Source organism: Mauremys reevesii, linkage group 9, assembly GCF_016161935.1.
Source record: "Mauremys reevesii isolate NIE-2019 linkage group 9, ASM1616193v1, whole genome shotgun sequence".
NCBI lineage: Eukaryota > Metazoa > Chordata > Testudines > Geoemydidae > Mauremys > Mauremys reevesii.
Window position 1 is genome coordinate 65,292,921 of NC_052631.1, and position 21,649 is coordinate 65,314,569.

General features: G+C 49.3%; 1 protein-coding gene across 4 annotated transcripts in view; it reads left to right on the plus strand.

The window, feature by feature from the left end:
• The window catches only part of FRMPD3 (FERM and PDZ domain containing 3), a 140,437-nt gene extending 123,579 nt beyond the window's left edge, over nucleotides 1-16,858 (plus strand). For all 4 annotated transcript variants that reach the window (XM_039487344.1, XM_039487345.1, XM_039487343.1 and 1 more), the window contains 3 exons: nucleotides 4,960-5,110; nucleotides 8,696-9,517; nucleotides 12,119-16,858. In XM_039487344.1, coding sequence (XP_039343278.1) covers nucleotides 4,960-5,110; nucleotides 8,696-9,517; nucleotides 12,119-14,967 — 3,822 coding nt within the window. In that variant the 3' untranslated portion in view covers nucleotides 14,968-16,858. The remainder of the gene's footprint in view (nucleotides 1-4,959; nucleotides 5,111-8,695; nucleotides 9,518-12,118) is intronic.
• Nucleotides 16,859-21,649: the final 4,791 nt, after the last annotated feature.

Sequence of the window (21,649 nt, forward strand, 5' to 3'; positions counted from 1 at the left end):
AACAATCAAAGCCATAAAACACAGCTCAGTTCCTTTATTATTATTACTCAGCAGCTCATTGAAAGCAGTTCAAAGCTAGTGCTGCATAAATTCCCCAGCAACATTGATTGTAAATTGAACAACTGACTATTCAGAATGGAAATTTTTCCCATTTATTCCCAAGTCTGATTTAACAAAGTATCTTTTTAACAACTCATTCTCCTTGCATGCTTGGAACATAAGGACCTAGATTGCTAGGATTTTAAAGTATCTTGGTTTACCCTCTCCTTTGTCTCTCATTCATAATACCTTCTCTTTTCTTTTACCAGCCCAGTTAGGGGGTAAGCAACTGGATCAAGTGTGATGTTGTACAACTAACAATGTAATTTAATTTGCAATAATAAAACCTTCACACTTGACCAATTGTATAACAAAACTAGCACCCGTCATTTGCCTAAGTGTCATTATCATTTAATCAAGCAATGTGTTCCGCCGAATAACAAAGCAGTAATGCTAAGCTAGTAATGCTAATTGGTATTAAGACTTCTTTCTTGCAGAATAGTAATGCTATAGTCAGCTAGGATGTGCATCTTACTAATTACCAAACAAAAACTGAGTAGCTGTGCTCACGTGGAGACATGGCAAGGGTCACTCAGCATTAGTAATCCTCATATGTTCTGCCCTTTGGCTTTCAGTTATCTGCAGAAAGTGTCAAGTTGCGTTGATTGCAGAGTCACTCAGAACCCAATCCTGTTTCGTTCCTGATAGAATATACAGATTGGGCTTCTCTGACAATGATTCGCGTTGGAAAGATTGTGAACAATCTGGCTCTCTGATTCATATAGTGGAATTGTCCAAAAATCAAAATATTCTGGTTTTAGTAGAAAAAACCCTTGAGGCTAAACCCTCACTGCATCTGCTCCACTTGCCGCAAAGGAGTGAGGAGGCATCAGGGAGCTGGTTACCCAGCCCTGGCATCTCTTAGAGCTCTGCCACTCCGGCTGTGCAAGAGTGGGCAGGCAGCTGGTGCAGAAACCGGCTCCATCAGATTTATGCCAGTAGGGAGTTAGTTCCCTTCCACAAGGGGACTACTCCGGTGGCCATTTATGACCATTGCTTGGCTGGCTGTTCTTGCTCACATGGTCAGTGTCTAACTGATTGCCATATGTGGGGGTGAGGAAGGAATTTCCCCCCAGGTCAGATTGGCAGTGTCCTTGGGGGTTTGTCACCTTCCTCTGCAGCGTGTGGGGTGCCAGTCACATGGTAGGATTATCTAGGTATATCTCACTTCATTGTTTCCCTGCCATTGCAGGGACCTTGGGCACTGGTGTACCTTGGTCCTTCCAGTTCTCTGCCTGTGGCGCATAAAAATGATGTCTCCTGTGAGCTGTAATACTTTGATCTAATTTCGGCTGTTGGGTTTAGTGTGCAGGTGTTGGGGGTGGTGGTGGTGGCCTGAGAGATACAGGAGATCAGACTGGATGATCTGGGGGGTCCCTTCTGCCCTTAAACTTTGTGACACGGCGACCAGAAGCTGCCTCTGCACCACCGCCGCACAACCCAGAATCTGGCCTTTGAATTGAATTTTATCCCCTCCATTAGCACCATCAGATGCTGACAGTTGCTTCTGCAGCCTCGGTCAGGTCTCACCACGTCATTTCTTCTAGTTAGCTCTCAGATTACTCCTGCTGCCAACTGGAAAAACCAGGGGCTCCCCCCTTCGACAGACAGCTTCAAACACCTGGGAAGTCTTCAGCATGGAGAAAAGGGACTAGCCTCAAGCAGAAATCTGAATACATGGGCTACCTTACCTCACTTCCGCTGAAGCTAGGAGCTGGGTTAAAAGGGGCAACGCTTTCACAAGCACGTGAAGAGTCTAGATCCTGTGAGCTCTCCATTGTGTTGTACGATGCAGCCACTTCATTTCCTTGTCTCTCTTGTTACCCTCTTTGATTCCTGTAATCTTGGTTTTAGTATTTATTTGTGACCACAATAAAAATCCTTTTTAGAGGAAAAAACCCATAAACCGTGCTGGTGGCAAAGATTCCTGCTGGAGTGTATTTGCTTATTGGGCACATGCCTACCAGCAGCTGCAAATCAACTGCTCAGCTGCTGGTGAGCCAACTTCTTTACTCAGTTTTGCCCTTTACACCTGAGTGACTGAAACCCGGCCAGAGGCAAGCGTAGCTGAGAGGTAAACAGGAACATCTGTTTTGTCTGGAAGGGCTGATGGCTTCCTGCCCAGGAATACTGCATTGCTGAGGCCGGAAGGGAGGGGACCAAGGTGCGTATAACTGAGGCCAGGTCATCATCAGCCAGGAAGAGATGGAGGTTCGTAGCCAACCCAAGATGTTAGAAAGTGAGCGTTGTTATGACAAATGTGGTAAAGCACCCTGAACACTAGTCTGAAACAAAACTGTGAGCATTGGAGCCCTTCTGTCATTATGACACAGGCAAATACACCTCCCACAGGATGGACTTAATTATCTTCATAGTCATCATCTGCTTGCTTTGGAGAGAAGAATATTAGCCATTCTTTGAAGCTGCCACTGCAGCTATCCCTACTCAGTTCCTTTATTATTATTACTCAGCCCTACTAGTATAGGCTCTGAGAAGATGATCAAGACATAACCATCAGACCGGTGCTTCCAAACCCTGCATCTCCTGTTACGTTCACAGCTTGTGAACCAAAAGAGTAGCAAATACCAATCAACACTCCCTGTATTTCCTCTGGGAGCTCCACGGACTGCTCTGCGTATGAAGCCACATGCTTCCAAAAATGGCCTAGGACAGTTTCGGGTTTGTTTCTGAGAGGCAGCATGGTCCAGTGGATAGTGCACTGGACTGGGACCCAGGAGACCTTGGTGCTCAGCTCAGCTCAAGCAGTCACCCTCTATGTGACATTGGCAAAGCACATCTCTCCCCGCTCTTTGTCAGTCGTGTCTACTTAGGTTGTAAACTCTTCGGGGAAGGGAATTTCTCTTACTGTGTGTGTGACTAGCACTTAGCGCAACAGAGCCCCACAATTCAGTTGGGGCCTATAGAGCCGAACTGTAATATGAATGTTAATCAGCTGGGTTCACAACTATCCCTGAAATACCAAGTCATCTCAGACATAAACTGTTTATGTCTCATTGCAAATACCTGAGATGGTCCTGCTCTATGTTTACGTGTTACATTTTTCCCAGTCGGTGGCCTCTTAGTACTGTTACTGATGAGGCGATAACAGAAGGCATTTCTCGTGTTGTTTGATGTGTGGCTCTCATTTGCACTGGTCTCAGTTTGTTTACATTTAAACGCCTGGAACCACTCTCTTCTAGAGAAGTTGACTTCTATGGACTGGCCAGTCATAGGCTTTGTCTGTACTGAGGGTCTGCCCTGAGTCCAGCCATCAAAGAGCAGCCACACTGCAGTGGCACCTGGGCAAACCCCTAATATAGTGGTTTTCAAACTTTTTTTCTGGCGACCCAGTTGCGTAAATTGTTGATGCCCGTCTCCCAACGGAGCTGGGGATGAGGGGTTTGGGAGGGGGCTGAGGCAGGGGGATGGGTATGGGAGGGGGTGCAGGCTCTGGGCTGGGGCCAGGGATGAAGGGTTGGGGTGCAAGAAGGGGATCTGGGTTTGTGGGGGTGGGGGCTCAGGGCTGGCACAGGGGATTGGGGTTGGGGTGCAGGCTTACCTCCAGCAGCTCCCAATCACAGTGCAGCCAGGGTGCAGAGGCAGGCTTCCTGCCTGTCTTGGCACTGCGGACCGCACTACACCCCGGAAGTGGCCAGCAGCAGGTCTGGGTCCTAGGCAGAGGTGCACAAGCCGCTCCGCATGGCTCTCGCCTGCAGGCACTGCCCCCTCCAGCAGAGCCGGTGCTTGGGGTGGTGGTAGTGTGCGGAGCCCCATGGCCCCCCTGCCTGCAAGTCGGACCTGCTGCTCACTGCTTCCAGGGCGCAGCGCAGTGTCAGGGACTACTAGTTTTTACTGGCTGGCCGCCAGGGTCCCTGGGTGCTGATCAAGGCGACCCAGTGCTTTGCATTCCATGACCCACTACTGGGTCGCGACCCGAACTTTGAAAACCACTGCCCTAATACATACAGGTAGATACTATTGCATCAGCAGAGCTGCTTGAAACCGAGGTTAACTGCGGCAGTGCAAATAGCCATTCTGCCTGTCAACCCAAAGGGTTTACACTGGTTCAGCTTTGCTGTGCCTGGCCACTGATGGCAGGAACTGGGGTAGATTCCCAGTGTATCCAAAGCCTTATCTTTGCAGGTGGAAATAAAGTCTATTCCTAAAAACAGCCTCTTCCTAGCGTGGCTAAAACAGGATGATGGGGGGGAGAGCGGGGTGATGGTGATCATGACAATTTTACCATATCAGGGTTGCAGGAGCACTATTCTGTACATAAAATAGCTGAGATTGTGTCTGAGTTTTCCCTTAAAGCAGGGATTAAAATCCTTTCATAGCATGAGAATAAATGTTTCTCCTAAACAAAATGACACCGCTTGCTCCTGAGGCACAGATTTAACTTTCCAGATGGCTAGCAGTAAATCTTTGCCATAGGTTAGGAGTTGGGAGGAGTTAATAATTCACCCTTCCTGAAGTTTCATTGCTGGGAGCTCACATTTCTTCAGACCTCTCTAGGTCCTGTGGCTTCATTTTAACACTGGGTGGCGTAGATAGAGTTAGAGCTCTGTGAAATCTCATACCTCGTTTTTCTGTTTGGGGATAAGGAAGAGGAAGCGGTATTCGTTCACCCCATTATACAGCCGAGTTGTGTTTCATGGGTCACTGGTTTCTTCTCTGTGGATCTGGTTATGTGGCAGAGCCATGGCTGAGGGGGGAAGTGGGGAGCATTCCCCTCTCACCTAGAAAGAACACAATCCAGTGTAGGACCCGCATACACAGTCCCCTTTGGCGCACTTGGCTTAATTTGTGTACCAGCTGAAACCCATTGCCTTTATTTGCTTTTCCTTTGTTCCTTTCCAGCCGCTGGTGCTGCTGATGGAGTGGCCCGAAGCCACCAATTTTGCCTGCCTGATAGCAGGCTACTGCCGCCTCCTGGTGGACACCAAGAAGATGATCTTTTCTAGGCCGTCCAGCCAGCCGCCTCCTCCTCCTCCTCAGATTTCCAAGGCAGGTACGTTTCAGCCTCTACTTTTTGTGCCCCCTACCCCGCTGTTTAGCATAGTTAGGAAAGGAGATGAATTCCTGCTGAAATCTCTGCATTGGGATGGAAGCAAAACCAACAGGGGCCCTTTCGACACAGCAGGCAGCATTGGCTAGCAGGAAAAGACCGGGTTTCAGAAGACAGAGGCTCTAGCTCTGGGTATACCACTGATTCACTGAGTGCCCTTGGCAAATCATTTAACCTCTTGGTTCCTCTGTCTGTGAAAGGGTATCAGTAATTATACTCCCACCTCTTGTCACATACAAAGCAACATTTAGTATCATAATATCCAATCCTCATGGAAGATCTAAGCTGGCTCAGCACATTCCTGTCATTTAGAAAGACTTAGTGTCACCAGCAAAAATCAGCACTGGATGCCCACAGGCCAGCTTGCAATGTTCCTGCAGAGATGATGTGCAGACGTGTGACTCACGATCCTGCAGTTGGCATGAGTTTGCAGGGTTTTTCGCTGAGGAGACTGTCCTGAGCATCTGTGCAGAACAAAGAGACCGTACTTGGGAATGTTTTTCTGCTTCCTTTACTGATCTGCAGAGATGCAGATTCAGACACAGTGACATCCTCCAGTGGGTGTTGGAGGAGCTACGCTGGGGACTTCTGGCACTGCTGCTGTTGTGCGTTAGAACCGAAAGTGTATGACCCAGATTCCCAAAAGTGACTCATGATTTTGGGTGCCTTAATTTTGAGGTGTCCAACCTGAGAACCTTAGAGGGGCCTGGATTTCAGGAGTGTGTGCTTAGAACATCTGGAAATCATGCCACCTTTAAAGGGGACTTGTATTGGGCACCCAAAATCACCAGTCACTTTTGGAAATCTTGGCCTGTGCAGGGGGCAATACAGAGTGTAGAAGCAGAAGCATTAGCCAGGCAAGGAGATTCTTCCTAACTAAGATGCACATGGGGTTTCATGTCTCCATTTGAGATGGGGCTAGTTGACGCTACCTTAAAGGGCCGGTACCCGTCACAGAACGTGTTTCTGCAGGAGGGGTCAGAGAGCCCCAACGGAGTGAGTCATATTACCTGGGCTCTGAATTTCCAGGCTGCAGTCAGCCTGTGCCAAAATCTTAACTGTAAAATCAAGCCCTGGTTCCCACTCTTTGCCTGAGAGAGGAACACATCTGTCTTCCTTGGGGCCCACTGAAGTCTCCTGTGGAACTGTAGCTGTTTTAAGGGTGAGTATCATGTGCTGGTATTATCAGTTAAATCCACCTCCCTTTGATGAGGTCCAGGAGATCAGCTGCCCTTAGCAGGAGCCAGTACACTTTGCTGCAGAATTGTTCAGTCAGGTCATGTGCTTCCCCCATGAAAATCCTCTCAAAGCTGGTGTTAACACCAGCGGTGACAGCTGATAGCTCAGCTGTTTGCCAGCTCCTCCTTACCCCCCAGCCCAGAAACATACCCAGCTAGCCCACAGAAGGAATTCAAATATGCAGCAAAGGTCCCCTCCTTGCCCCCAGCTTTCCCTTGAAGCAAATGGGCTCTGGTTCTGTGCCACGGGCAGGTGGCTAGTGTCCTGTAGTACCAGGCAAGCACCCTGAGCTCAGTTCCTGAAGCCAGCCTCCTGCGTGCTCCTTGCTGAGGGGTCTGCAGGTGCAACAGTGTGCTCAGCCTGAGACTGGGAGATGGGGGAGGAGGGAGTGCCTTGCACTATGCTGCAGTGTGGTCACTTCAGGAACGGGGACCATGTAGGCAGAAGTTAGGTGGCTGTGATGTAGGGATGTGTACAGTGGGTCCCACTCGCACACACACAGGTTTGTCACTTGAGTGTTTCACCCCATCTGTTCACTTCAACCAAGACCTGGAAGTTGCGCACTTCTAGAAGAGAGGGACTAGTTCAGTCTCCATGTCCCATTCAGTCCTCAGCCTCTCTCTTGAGCCTTCCAACGAGGGAGCTGGCTTTGAACTGATGACCTGGAAGTCCCATCTGAGTCCCCAGAGACATGCAGTTCCTAAGAGAAGAGGGGTTCATGATGGAGGAGTTGCTGTATAGCTACACAAATTTAGCCCCTACCCACTGATGTCTCCATTTAAATTATACATTTATTCTTGTGGCACCTTATAGACTAACAGATGTATTGGAGCATGCTAGTCTATAAGGTGCCACAGGACTCTTTGTTGCTTTTTACAGATCCAGACTAACCTGGCTACCCCTCTGATACTTGACATTTATTCTTGTTGGGGTTTTTATACTGCAGGTGATGAACAGTTTAATACAAATGTGCAGATCGGGAGACAAATTGCCCAAGTTGCTGAGCTAATGAATTCAGTTAGAATTTATTTGATTTTGTTTATATTTTGTAACAAGGAGCCTGTGTCCCTGGCGCTAGTTCTCGGCAGAGCTGTGCAGGTCTGCTGGGAATGCAGTCAGAAATCCCCCACGAGGCCTGGACTTTGTGTCTCACCTGCACAAAGAAATCTCCGGAGAGTGGAGGACACTCCATACATAATGTTTACTACTGATGCTAGAGGGCTGTAGTTGGTTTAGATGGTCTTGGCATACTTGGTCCTGCCTCAGTGCTGGGGGCTGGATCAGATCGCCGCTCGAGATCTTTCCAGCCCTACATTTCTGTGATCAGCAAGATCCAATGGCTGGAAGCAAGAGCTAGACAAATTCAAGGTGAACATAAGGCACAACGCTTTAGCCATGAGAGTAATGAACCAGTGGAGTAGAATCCCAAGTGGCAGATTCCTCATCACTTGGAGTCTTTAAGTTAAAAGTAGACATCTTCCCAACAGATAACTAGTTCCACCACACACTGTTGGTCTGGATGCAGGAACTACAGGGTGGGGTTCTCTGGCCTGGACTAGATGATCACAATAGTCTTTTCTGGCCCTAAAACCTACGAAGCATTAGAATGAAGCTGGCAATTCTAGCTGCTGCATCTAGGTGGGAAACTCCAGTTCTGCTGACTGTCCTAGCTGGTTCATTCACGTAGAAGACATCTGCCACTCTGCTTAATGCACCTGGTGTTCTGGCTGTGCCATTGCCTGAGGTGAGCCACAGAGCATATGAGCACGGCACACATCACTGTGCAGTTTTTCAAAGGGTCCTTTCTGCTGGGTCGCTGCCCACCTTTTTCTGTTGCTATTGCCCAGCACAGAAACGATACTTTTATGCATGTCCTGGACCTGTATATAAATTCTCTTACCTGACTGAATACTAGTGAATGTGCCACAGATCTGGCAGGAGACTGCGGTAGCTGGGTTGGGGAATGTACCAGGTGCGTTGCTGGAGATCATCTCAGCCGAGCTGGGAAAAGCTCTTGGCATACTGCGAGGGAGGGCTAGGCTTGGCTTAGCTGGGCTGGGAAGTGGGTGTGTTGGAGGAGAACAAGTAGCTGTGTCCCCATAGATTGTGCCCTTTGTGCTGTTGCATGTTCCATGCCCACTGTGATGTCCCAAGGATTTTAATGCAATAGGTCGACTAGCAGGAGGCAGGTGAGTGTTGGTGGCTCCCTACAGTGCAGGGTAGATTTCCTGACTGTCCCTTCCTTCTCATGGGCGCTGCTCTAACATGGTAATTGTTATTTTGGTTTAGATTACATCAACGCGCACAACATCCACCGGCCGGCTGCAGTGGGGCACTCGGGAAAGAAAGAGAGCGGGTTCTTGGGTGGCGCTGCCTCCAGCCCCAGGGAATCCAGCCCTCGAGTTCCCAAGGGGTCGGACTCGGAGCTCGTCAGCTTTTGTTACCTGCACATGCGGGAGCAGAGGAAGCAGCGAGAAAACAGGACAGACATCAATGAAAACCTGATCTTCTTTGAGGAAACCAGGCCCAGGACCAAATCCGACCCCACTTCCAAAAGCTCTGGCCAAGGCTATGACGGTGTTGCCAATGAGTACAACCCGAATGGCCTTGACCGGGACCACCAGGCAAGTAGGGCAAGAGCCAACACCATGGACAACCACATGAGGAACGACGCCATGCACTTCTACTGTAACTCCTGCAAAGCCAAACTCAAGAGCCGGCTAGCCTCTCGGAAGGGTGGCAAGCCTGGCAGCTCCCATGACAACATAGTGGACTTGATGTCCCTCCCGCCTCCAGGGAGCGATGAGGAAGAGGACGAGACCACTTCCCTGCTCCCCGCTATTGCTGCCCCGCCTCCGGGTTTTCGAGATAATAGCTCTGATGAGGATGACCCCAAACGCAGGGCGGCCGCGCAGAGCCAGGAGCAGGGCCGGCACCTCTGCAGCATCCTGTACGATGAGATCCCCGTGACGCTGATAGACAGCGTGCAAACGAGGACAGTCCGAGACCACGCCCAGGAGCTGGACGATGCCCTGGTGTCCACCCTGCAGGCTCTGGAAGCCCTGGCTGCTTCGGAGGATTGTCCGCACCCCCAGCCACAACAGACAGCAGGTAGTGGAGTAGGCAGAGCTTTTGTGCTTCCATGTACCATCTGGGGGTGAGTCTCCCCCTCTCTTTCTCTCTCCTCTCATTCTTGCCTCTCTCTCCTTCCTCTGTCTAAGCTTTGATTCATATTTGTAGGGGATTCTGGAAGCACAGGCCTTAGCGAGAGCCCCTTCCTGGAACTAGTGCAGAGGGGGAGCAGCTGGGCAGGTGCTGGGAAGCTTTTGGGGGGCTGGAGGATGGAATCCTCCTGTCTGAACTGGAGAGCAACAGCAGTCCCCATGGCTGGCAGGCTTCCTCCCTGCAGCTGGGATCCACCTAGCTGCCTGCACCCCAAAAGTCATGCAGGCTGGGGCACAAGAAAGCCCTGCAGAGCAGAGCAGAGCAGAGCTCCAACATGCAGGGTGTGCCCTGGGCTGTGAGGGGTCCCCCAATCCTGGCACCCCTCTCTCTGTGGTGTACCTAGGGTGACCAGATGTCCCAATTTTATAGGGACAGTCCCGATTTTGGGGTCTTTTTCTTATATAGGCTCCTATTACCCCCCACCCCCGACCCGATTTTTCACACTTGCCCTCTGATCACCCTAGGTGTACCCTCCATGGTGCTGCTGAGACAGCCATGGAGGAGGGGGAAGTGGGGTAAGAGCTGCAGGTTCTTCAATACGCTCCTGGAAGGATTACAAGCAAACTTGGGGAATTCTCTCCAGACAGTGCAGGGTTGGTGGTGGTCTCAGTGACTCTCTGATCTATGACCTCTGTCACCAACAACAGCACAGCCAGTGGATGCTGCCCAAATGGCCAATACTCCAACATGCTTTGACAGCCCCTAAAAGAAACTCAGCATGATGTTCCACTGGAAGAAGCTGCGGGATCTGCTGCTGGCTGCACGGTGTGGCAGCTAACACAACAATGCTGCCCTCCCTTCCCCCAGGGAATTGAGAAAGTGGCTGAATTGAGAGCTCTGCCTGTACCCAAATCAGGCCCAGCATGGGTCCAGAACTCCCCTCCCCAGATGCGCTCTCAGGCTGGAAGGAGAGTTCAGTCTTTGCAGCACATCTGTTCCCTCAGAGCAGCAATCAGTGTCAGTTGTGATGGGGACACCTGTCCACTGTGAACTGGACTGGGACCACACTGATTTCACACAAGCCAGCAAACAGTTGTCAGATGGTAATGACTTTCAGTCACCAGTGAATTTGAACCAGCCACCTAGAAATGAAAGACTCCATAACCCTGTATCTGTTCCCTGAGACACCCTCACCCACTTCCCTCGCACCCAAGGCTGATGTCAGAGACAGGGTGTCCTGTAGAGATGACGCCATCAGTCTCCAGTACACTGCAGCATCTTCACTGTTCATAATGAAGAAGGGAAGGAAATCCCGGCTGGCAGTATGCGGTAATATCCTGGTTACCCTGCACCCATAGGCACCGACTCTGGGGGTGCTCTGGGGCTGGAGCACCCACAGAGAAAAATGGTGGATGCTCAGCAGCACCTGTCAGCTCCCCCGCAACCCTCAGTGCCTCTCCCTCCCAACCTCAAGCAGAACAGCTGATTGTGGCAGGCAGGAGCCTGGGAGGGAGGGAAGGGGGGCAGACCTGGGCGGGAAGAGGCAGGGCGGGGCCTGGGGGGCATGAGATTGGAGTGGGGGCAGGGCTTGGGACAGAGCCGGGGTCGAGCACCCCCCGGCACTTGGGAAAGTTGGCGCTTGTGCCTGCACCTGTTTCTGGGAAGCTTTGTTATAACCCCTTCCCCTCGTGCGTGGGACGTGAGAGTGCAACTGCTTTGGAAATCAACGGCCCACTGCTTTCCCAAGCACAAACCATTCAGTCAGCCTCTCCTGAGACAGCTCTTTTGCCTTTGGGTGAAGCAGAGCCTAACCATGCCTCTCTGTGTGACTGTCGTGCGCAGATTAGTAATGATAGTGATGAGCCATCAGAGCATCGCTGTGGGATAAACTCACCCCTGGCGTAACCCCGCTGACGTCAGACATTTGGCCCTGGGCGTTCACAGGGTTATCCTGCCCTGGTAGATTCTGCAGCTGTAAGCCACCTTGGCCAGGTTGCCTTTTAAGTGCAAATGTGTTGTCAGTTGGATTCCTTCAGGCTGAGTAAAGGGTGATCGCACTAAGGCCTGCTGGGCATGGACAGCAACACTGGACTCCCTCAATTCTCACAAGTCCCCCTCCACGCTCCAGCAGTTGTTACTGCCAGGTTTCCCTGATTGCACCAGACGACTCCCCATTGCTCTACTGTTCCTAGTGCTGGAACCCTTCCCAGGGCCTCTTTCCAGGTTAAATGCTCTTGTTGAATTAAGTCAGCAAGCCAGAGTGAAGCTGGCAATCAGTTTCAGTTAGACTTGCCTGGACATAATTCCCATTCGCTCACAGAGGTATTGCCCAGAGCAGGTGAGCTAGTCAAGATCTCTCCAAGCCCCGATCTGTGCTTCTCCTGGAGGTAGTGGGAGGAGGGAGCTGAGGTTTCTCTGCTGAAATTTTCTTTCCTCCAGCGGGTACTGTGGTGTCTGGGACTCTCCTACCCCTCTGCGTTGCTGACTCCTCCAAGCGGTGATGAGACCTGAGCATAACGTCCCCATGTTCCTCTTGTGTTTTCTCAGGTCTGATTGTTCTGGCTGCCATCACGCCCGAGTCCTCCATGGACTCCGGCCACGAAACCAACTCCTCAGAGCTAACCGATGTCTCAGAGATGGTCTCGGCCATGAAGCAGCACCAGAACGCCGCCTACTTCCTGGCCCAGCACATCAACAAAGAAAAGCTGCTCGCCAGGAAGGACCTTCCCTTCCGAATCCAGAGCTGTGCTGCCCAAGCCGTCCTCACCTCGCCATATCTTCTGGGGCGCCAGGAGCCAGGCCCTTCCCTGAAGCCAGCTTTCTCTAACCAGCCCCCCAGCCTCGCTTGCGGCAGGATTAAGCAGGAGCAGCAGCACGGAGAGCAGAGCTACACCTTGGCTGTCCAGCCAATGTGCTCACCGCAGCTGAATGAGCAGAAGAACAGAGGTGTGACAATGCCAGGCTCTGAATGCAAAGGCCCCAGCCACTTGAAAGCAGCCTTTGAGGTGTCATTGCACACTGCGGCTGCCTCGAGCAGGGACCAGGTGCAGGATCTACGGGAGAAGATGCCCAAAGAGGTCCGGCTGAGCCCTAAACTAACCCTGGATCCTAAGGGTGGAGTGACCATTTCAGGGGCTCCGCAGCAAGTGGTGAGCAGCAAAGGCTCCCCTGCCCAAGTGGCAGCCGTGGTGGCTAGTCCTCAAGCAGACAAGCAGGCCAGTAGGAGCAGCAGCTGTGTGCCTTCCGGTAGCAAGCATTTAAAATTTAAAGGGAGTCAGCCCGCTGTGGAGACCTTGTGTGACTGCCAACCACAGCTGCAAGGCGAAGCCTCTCTGAGCCCCAAAGAGCCTCATGGCAGTAGGGGCGACGCTTTCCATCCCTCCCCTGTGGGTGGCGAAAGACTGCAGCCCAAGACTCTTCTTTCCAAGAGCTACCCGCAGAAAGTGAGCGGAGACCCTGGAGGGAAGCCGTCAAGTGGGGAGCCAGGTCAAAAAGCAAAAGGCGACACTGCTAACCCTGCCTACCAGAAACACATTAGTTCTGCGAGCCAAGGGGAGGAAATGCAGCATGAAAGTTGTGCCAAAAGCTTAAAAACAGAGGGTAGCAGTCTGCACTCTCCATCCACCAGTGGTACTTCCAGGAGCACCAGCGAGGATCCCAAAGGGCAGATCCAGCTAGTGTCCAGATCTGAGGGCTTGCAGATTAGTACCGTGCCTTCCAAGAAAGCAGAAAAGGTCCTGGAGGTGACCCAGCAGGACTCTGACATTCCAGCTAAACCCAAAGCCCCGAAAGCCCATTTCAGGTTGAGGAAGCTGTTTTCTGCTACCTTCCCGACGCGGCTGAAGAAGGAGACAGATGAGCGGCAGGCCCAGCTGCAAAAGGTGAAACAGTACGAGCTGGAATTCCTGGAAGAGCTGCTCAAGCCAAAGACCAAAGGTGACCTCCCGCCACCAGAATACCTGCACCCTTCTGTGCCTGGGCGCTGCAGCTGTCAGCTGAAGAGCAGCCCTGTGCAGAAAGTCCCAGGGATGTCCCGGGAGCAGAGGCGCAGCTGCGACTGCAAGCGGATCTGTAGAGGGGTGAGACCGCACCCCAACCAGATAGCAGCACCGGAGCTGGAGAGGCGAGGGAGGGAGAAGGCCCCTGACAACCAGAAGCAGGCAGAAGGAGGTAGACTTACAACCATGAGCAGCCCTTCTAAGAGCAGGCGGATACGATCCACAAGCTTAGAGTCCAGAGACTACCAGTCAGATCCAGAGAATGGCATGTCTTGTTTGACAACGTGCACCTCCCGTGGAGAATGCATGGGGGCACCACACTACAAGAAGCTGATGCGCCGCTACAGTGTCAGTGAAATAGACCAGACTGACCGAACATCTCTCTCGTCTGACATCTACCAGGACACCTATCCAGCCAAGCAGACAGGCCTGCAGAGTGAGGGTGACCCCGTGGCCCATAGCTCTGCACCTAAGAGCAAGATCCAGGAATCCCCAAGAACAGGTGACCCATCTTACGTTCAAATAGCACAAGAGAAGAAGAGCCAAAAGGGCCCAATGGCTTTCTCCATCCAGGAGGAGATGTACCCTAGTCACGCTGAGCTGCTGGAAGAAGACATGGAGGACAAGAAGTGCTGCTCCATCCGGTATTGCTTCTACTATAGGAAGTGCGACGTGGCAGATGACGGGAGTGAGAAAGATGAGCTCTCTTATTCCATCCCCATGCAGATCCTGCCAGGCATGAAGCTGGACAATCAGATGGTCCCGGTAATGAGCAGGACCCTTCAGGTCCTGGATGCCACTGCCTGCAGCAGCCCTGAGGACAGCCAGACCCAGGAGATAGACTTAAGGACCTCCACCTTTGAGGGGAGCCTGGCTAAGGTCCATGCCCTTCGAGGCCATGCCTATGCATTGCCAGACGGGTTTCTGGCAGTGCAGCTGGACACTAACGAGCTCCTGACCATCCTAAGGCAGTGCGTGGTGAGCCCCGAAATTCGGGACTGCAAACCCTACATCTCCCAGCTTGCCGAATACAAGCAAGAGCTTGCCCTGAAGTTCAAAGAATTCAGGGCCTCCTGCCGCAGGGTGGCAGCTGTGGACAAGAGCCCAACGCACATGCTCTCAGCAATCACAAGCAGCTTCCAGGTGCTGAGCAGCCTCATCGAGACATTCGTGAAGCTAGTGTACATCGTGCGTTCTGAGTCCCAGCGCCAGGAGCTGCTGACCAAGGTGGAGGAGGTGGTGCGGAATTACACCTTCTTGCTGAGGGCGGCAGAGGAGTCGACGGCCAGAACGCTGAGTCACCACCAGACGGCGGAGCAGCACTCCCGCCAGTCAGCCACGGTTGCGACTGTTATGAATACATTCACCCGCTCCTTGAAGACGCTGATCAATAAGTAAGCCGGCTACAGAACCGAACGAGCCAGTGTATTCCAAGCTGTGTGTCAGTGGTTCTTGTAGTGAGAGTGTGTCCATACGGAAGGCCTGTTTGTAACGGGGCTGCAGGGGCAAAGACATTCTTTACTTCTCTGTGGAGTGAATAGCTGCATTGGTGGAGTTCGAAGGGGAAATTTAAGTCTATAGTTAGCTGTCTGCCAGCCTGTAGGTGGGCTCCAGGCAGCCACTCTGCATGCTCTCCCATGCTGTCTTATCAATGACCTTACCTGGGAGATGTAGCAATTCACTCCCCCTGCTAATTTGGTTCTGGGTCTCCCCTGTGCAGACAGCTGACACTTTTTACTTTAGCATGGTGCACTGGACCAGTCTGTAAGTAGGAACCGAGCTGAGATCCTCCAGCTTCACTTGGGTCTAAGTCTGCTTGGATCCAAGCCAGCGTCTTGCCATGTAAACAGCTCTTATGCCTCCAGAGACCCTCAGACTACAAGTGCTGCCCTCAGTTAGCAGCAGGATATAGAAGTCTCCAAGGCCACGTTAGAGGGAGTGAAGTAGTCTCAAGGTGGGGGGAATCCTATAGACCTGATGCAGGGAGTTGGGTTCCCCTAGCAGATTTCAGAATGCCAGCCCAGATGTGCATGCACTTGCTCTGGTCACAGGCACTAACTAGTGCAAGGTAGCAACCCAGGGTTACAACTTAATGCATCCAAGCAGAGTGTCTTTTCCTTCTTCCTCGGCTGGATGGATATAGCTGAGTTACGGAACATCTGGGGAACCCAGCCTGTTCCATAATTAGCCCAGCCTGTGGCTTGTTATAGCAGTTAGGGGTAGACCTCCTTCACTCACCTCTCCAGTGCTGTGAAGGCTCAGTCCTAGCCCTCTCTCCACAGCCCTGTGGGATGGTGTGGTAATGTCCATTAGGGAGTGAGCAGCAGAGAATAAAAAGCAACTGGCTTTCACCTATAGCATAAGGTTGGAATTCAACAGCTGTTCTGGAAGGGAGATACACGGGCTCCACCTCTTGAGCCACTCATTCCCACCTGCCTGCTGATCGAGGTGGGGAGATCCTGGGAACTCTCTCTTACTATGCCACTGGATCGATTGCCAAGTGTTTTTTTTCTTCCAGACGTGTGGTGAAATGGTGCCTACTTGCTTTCCATCATCCCCAACACCCCCCCAAACCTAGCATCTGTTGCTAACAAATCAGAGCGCCTTAACTGGTGTGTCAGTGCACCTCCCTCTCCTCCAAAACAGAGTCAAGGGGAAACCCCAAGTTTCTGCAGCCACCCTAATCACCCCACCAACTCCGCCTCATGCGCACGTGAGAACAGGCCATGGTGGAATCCCTGTGTTGCTGTGTTTTAGAGCATATGCATCCAAGTCTAAAAGAAAGAGAAATTAGATTGGCTAGTGAAGGCAGGTGTCAGAAGGGAGATGCACACTCACTTGTAGAATGTAAAGAGATGATTAGGGATCTCAATCCAGTGGATCACCTCCTATCTCTATTTTTTTATATGAGACACATACATTTGAAATCTCTTGTTTTCCATACGAGTTATGGAAATGCACAATGTGCTTTTAACACGTGTCCTTTACCTAGTGCAATAACGTTCCCTGGCCCACAGCTTCAACCAGCCTTTGGCCATTGTCATCAGCAAAGAACGGAGGATCTCACTATATGGACAGAGCACCTCTTGCCTCCGGCTTTCAAGAACCATGTAGCAAAATATACAGTGGAATAGCCAAAGCAGCGTTCAGTCCATGGCAGGTGATGCCTATTACAGTCCTGAAGGCCAACAGGGAGCTGTCCCCATCCATTATCTATTAAGAAACAGAGAGTTTCCTTGAGCTCCCCATCATGCCTATATCATTCCTCCATAAATCTCTCAGCCTAATAGAGAGGAGACTTTTTTATTGTCTGTATATAGTATATATAAATAATATATATATATATATATATAAAAATTATATATATACAAATTTATGTCTTGTTTTACAAACAAGAAAGATTAAATATATTAATCTTAATATCCAAACTCGTACTTTGTGTCTGTTTTTAGGACTGTGAATATGTATTATTATTATTTACACACAGCGCTGTTTGCAAACATTGAAGCCTACATCCGCACCACCGAAAGACAACCACCTCCGGAGGGAAATCAGTAGCCATTTACAACACAGAGCACCACACTACACACTGGTTTTAGGGTCAGGAAATGAAGGAAACCAAGCAAGTGAATGGAGAAGGTGATAGTAATGACATACCCAAATTGGAATTTAATTAGGACACTGGAATTAACACCATTATGAAAGGTATCAAGGGCTCTTTAATAGCCACCGATGGTCAGGACCTTGGTTTTATGTCTCATCTGAAAGACGCTACCTGTCCAACAACACAGGTCCCTCTAATATTCTGATAGGTCACTGCATCAGTTCTGACTCAGAGGGAAGAACACTGTCTATTGGATCATTTTAACAGACTATTGGAAAAGACATTAGTGCTAACTGCAGCAGATATGGTGTAAGTGACCGCTGCATAGAAAGGTCAGTTCTTCTCCAGCTGTTTTTTTTTTTTTAATTGTAGCTAAGCATAACAGTTATACTAGAAAACATAATTAGCGGCACATTCAAAGGGACTCCATCAAGTGCTTCCTCAAAGCACTTTTTAATTGTTGGTTTTTAACTTCCCAGTGTTTTTAATGGAAGCTTGAAAATGCCATTTATTTCCCACTAGAAAGCCTTTTCCGTGACTAACAGTGGACAAACTCAGAAGTCCGAAGTGCAGACAATGCAATGGTTATTGGGGTTAGTTTCCAAGCAAGCATATTTCGAAGCCCTTCACACCAGTCAATCTTATCTCTATATGCCGATAGGTCCCCAGTGTTCCGTTTCCATCTCTGATGCCGCAGAGCGTTTACCCTGTGTCCCCATTCCCAGCTCTGATGCCGCAGAGCCTTGCTTGTGTCCCTGTTCCCGTTTCTCCCCCCTTAGCAAACATGATTCCAATTTCCCTTCCTCCCACTTCCTGTTTGACCCCAGTTAATATAGTAATACTCTCAGCTATACCTTAACCAATCATTTTACTAAAATGTAACTAACCAATCCTAACATAGTGTAACATAATTTTTAACCAATTATATCCCCCTACCCTAATTAACTTACACCTAGCAAAATTAATTATACAGCAGACAGAAACAATTAAAGAACCAGACAAATTAACAATAAAAAAGTGGGGGCCATAAAAATAAAACAATACAGAAATACAGAAACAATACCACTGATAAGTGATTTCTTGCCAGACATGTGGCTATCAAACTAAGTTTTCTTTACCCATGTTAAGAACTGTTTCTTTATCTGGTGTTGATGGGCACTATCAGGACAGGATCATCTTCCTAACAGCCCGATAGCACCTTATTTGAATATAACTGGTTTGAAATGTAAGGATGTGACCATACGCTTCCCAGTTTATGGCTGCCCCTGCTGCTTAGCCAAAGGCCTTAGCCTAAGAACAAGGCCTCAGACTATCCTAGTAAAAAAAGGCCCATACACAGGTGGACTGTAATTTTGATTCTTTGTTTTTATACCTCTATAACTAGCTACGTGATAAAAAATACACAAGTTCTTAAAGTATAGGCCTTTACAGGCAGGCCTGAATATCTGTATTCTAACATACACCAGTGCAAATCCAGCATAACTTAATGGAGTTCAGATTTACACCGCTGTAACTGAGAGCAGAATGTGGGTCAAAGGGGATCAGGCTAGATTTCAAGTATCAGAGGGGTAGACGTGTTAGTCTGGATCTGTAAAAGCAGCAAAGAGTCCTGTGGCACCTTATAGACTAAGAGACATATTGGAGCATGAGTTTTCGTGGGTGAATACCCACTTCGTCGGATGCATGGCTAGATTTGACTCACTGAATTTCTTTACAAAGGAAGGGGCATTGTGGTTGAATGCACTCAGCACAAGGTTGAAAGCATGAAACTTCTGACTTAACCCTAGTGGCTGTGATAGTGGGGGAGAGAGGAGCTACCCGAAAAAAAATCCCTACAAATAAATTTGAGTCAAGAATGCTGGGAGAGAACGACTGGGCATGCCACTAAAATTCTCTTTAAAACTTATGGGCAGCTCACTCCCAAAACTGGCTACCCTGTAGAAACCCAGTTTTAGGAAGGTCTCACGGGGTACCGGACACCTAGTTAAAAATCAGAAGTTCACAACATTATGGAAATGCGCAATAAGCCACGTAGTCAACATGCAGCAGCATGAATTCATGTATTTAAAGTGCATATAATTGAGTTGTTAATACTGAGTGCAATTCAGTTACAATAAGAGATGGTCTATTACAGGCTATTGCACCTGCTCACAGAGATGACAGAAAAAACAGCATTCAGCAACACACATTCGGCATGAAAATACATCCTTGATTAGGCAACTGGTGGTAACTGAGGGCTGATTTACACTTAAAAAATAGTTTCACGTAGCTCCATTGCTCAGGGCTGTGAAAAACTTTGCACCCTGAGCAACATAGCTAGAGTGACCTCACCCCTGGTGCAGATGCTGCTAGATCGATGGAAGAATTCTTCCATCTACCCACCTATCACCTCTTGGAGAGATGGATTAACTACATTGACAGGCAACCCCCTTCCATCAATATAGGCAGTATCTACACTATGACACTACAGGCTTGAGTGGCAGTTGTACTCAGGCATGTGCCATAAGAGCAAAGGGCTAAGTGTCTTGCTTGACATCACTAGGCGAGTGATAACACTAATTGTGCTACCTACGGCTTCCCTAAATAATTCAATTTCAGGCCAAGAGACAAAGACATATCAGATTATGTGGACCTCCATGTAATCAGGTTTAATAAACTAGGAAGTTTACAATAAATATTTTGAGATCATCTGTGGGTTGGCAGTAATTTAATCCTTAACCTCCAAAGGTTAATAACCGCAGCCAAATCCAGGCACTATTTCTCTCTTTCCGGTACCAAACACAACTGAATAAGTAGCCCAGTGGATTTCAAAGGCACTGTGGCCCAAGTCCTCAGCAGTATTTAGGGTCTGGGCCTGTCTCTGCCTTAAAACCATATAAGCTTCACATGGATCTCACTCCTCTGAATCCAGGCTCCTGCCCATGTTGCCAATGCACAGGCTACCTGAGGGGAAGCTCATGAGCAACTGCTTTGGAAGTAACTGATATTTTTTTGCAGCCTGACACATATTGGGGGGAGTGTCTAGGCTTTTTCTCCTTAAAATTCACTTCATTGTTATCCCATCGAGCTCCACCAGTGGTAGCAATAGTTAAAGCGCGGGGTAGACTGGCTTCTGGCATCTCAGCCAGTTCAGCACAGTTCTAGGCATCATGGCCGTTAAGACACTCATGGGTGAAGGAGCCTTTTCTAGCTAGCACTCGCACTTACTATTGCTGATAGAGCTTCACCATGCCAGTGAAATGGTGGGCGATTTTCCCCTAAAGGCTACTGTAGATGGACCTAAAGAATTATGGGTCAGATTCTGTCTTTGGGCTATGCATACTCCTGAAAATCCCATCCAAAAGGCCAACAAGGAGTTTGGTGGCACCTTAAAGACTAACAGATTTATTTGGGCATAAGCTTTTGTGGGTAAAAAACCTCACTTCTTCAGATGCAGATCCATCCAAAAGGGAAACCAATGGAAATGATATGCCACAAACTCTGTGTAAGGGGAATTCTAAGATGGGGGTCTATAAATCAGAGTCATGGTCTGCCTGCTATAGTGTATACCTGATGTACCCTTCTTCTTCAGATTACTAGTGTCTGTGGTGGGAGTAACTGGGAAGGGGCTGGCTGCAGGCCACAGTACAGACATAAAATACTGCTTCTGCATGCAGAAAGAGAGAAAGATAACAGCTAGAATTTAACCCACAGCTAAAGCAAAATGGTTCAGAGATAGAAACAAACCTAAGCTTCCAACTATTACAATCAAACTGGCAGTTTAAAAACTGTACAATACTCTGTAAAAGGCCCAGATCAGAAGACTGAGAGCAGAGAGGTTTTTTTTTTATGTCTTTCTAACAAAGGCTGACAGAAAAGGCAATAACGTAGCTGGTTTAGCAGTGTCAGACATCTTTCTGGGTGGAGTTAGCACTTCTGAAAGTTGCAAGATTAACAGCTCTGGCTATTGGAGTCCTGTTTGTCCACAGAGCAAGTAGAGGAGTATTGAGGTCAGTAGTGTAAGCTTTCCTGCAGTGTATTACCAATGTGCCTCAACCCTGATCTGGACGGGTTATCTTTATGGGAGCAAGAGGAGTTCAGAGACTCAATGGCCCATTCAATCTTTCCCTCTCTGCTGAGACCAACAAGGAGACCAATTCAAGACAATTATTGTGGTGTTTTTTGTGACGTGGACACAAATCTGCCAGAAAGACCCCAACTCATTTCACTTGGGCCACCAAACAGCCATGGTCATGACTTTTCTTTATTACTAACCTGGGCAAAACTAGAACAAGTAAACTGAAGAGCTTTATTCCTCTTTACCAATTCCCTGATCCATCTAATCCCCTCGCTTTCATGTATATCATAGGCATGCTGTAAATTGCTGCAGTAACATCTGAGTACTAGAAATCATGATCAGTGTCAAGTATCAGAGGGGTAGCCGTGTTAGTCTGGTTCTGTAGAAGCAGCAAAGAATCCTGTGGCACCTTATAGACT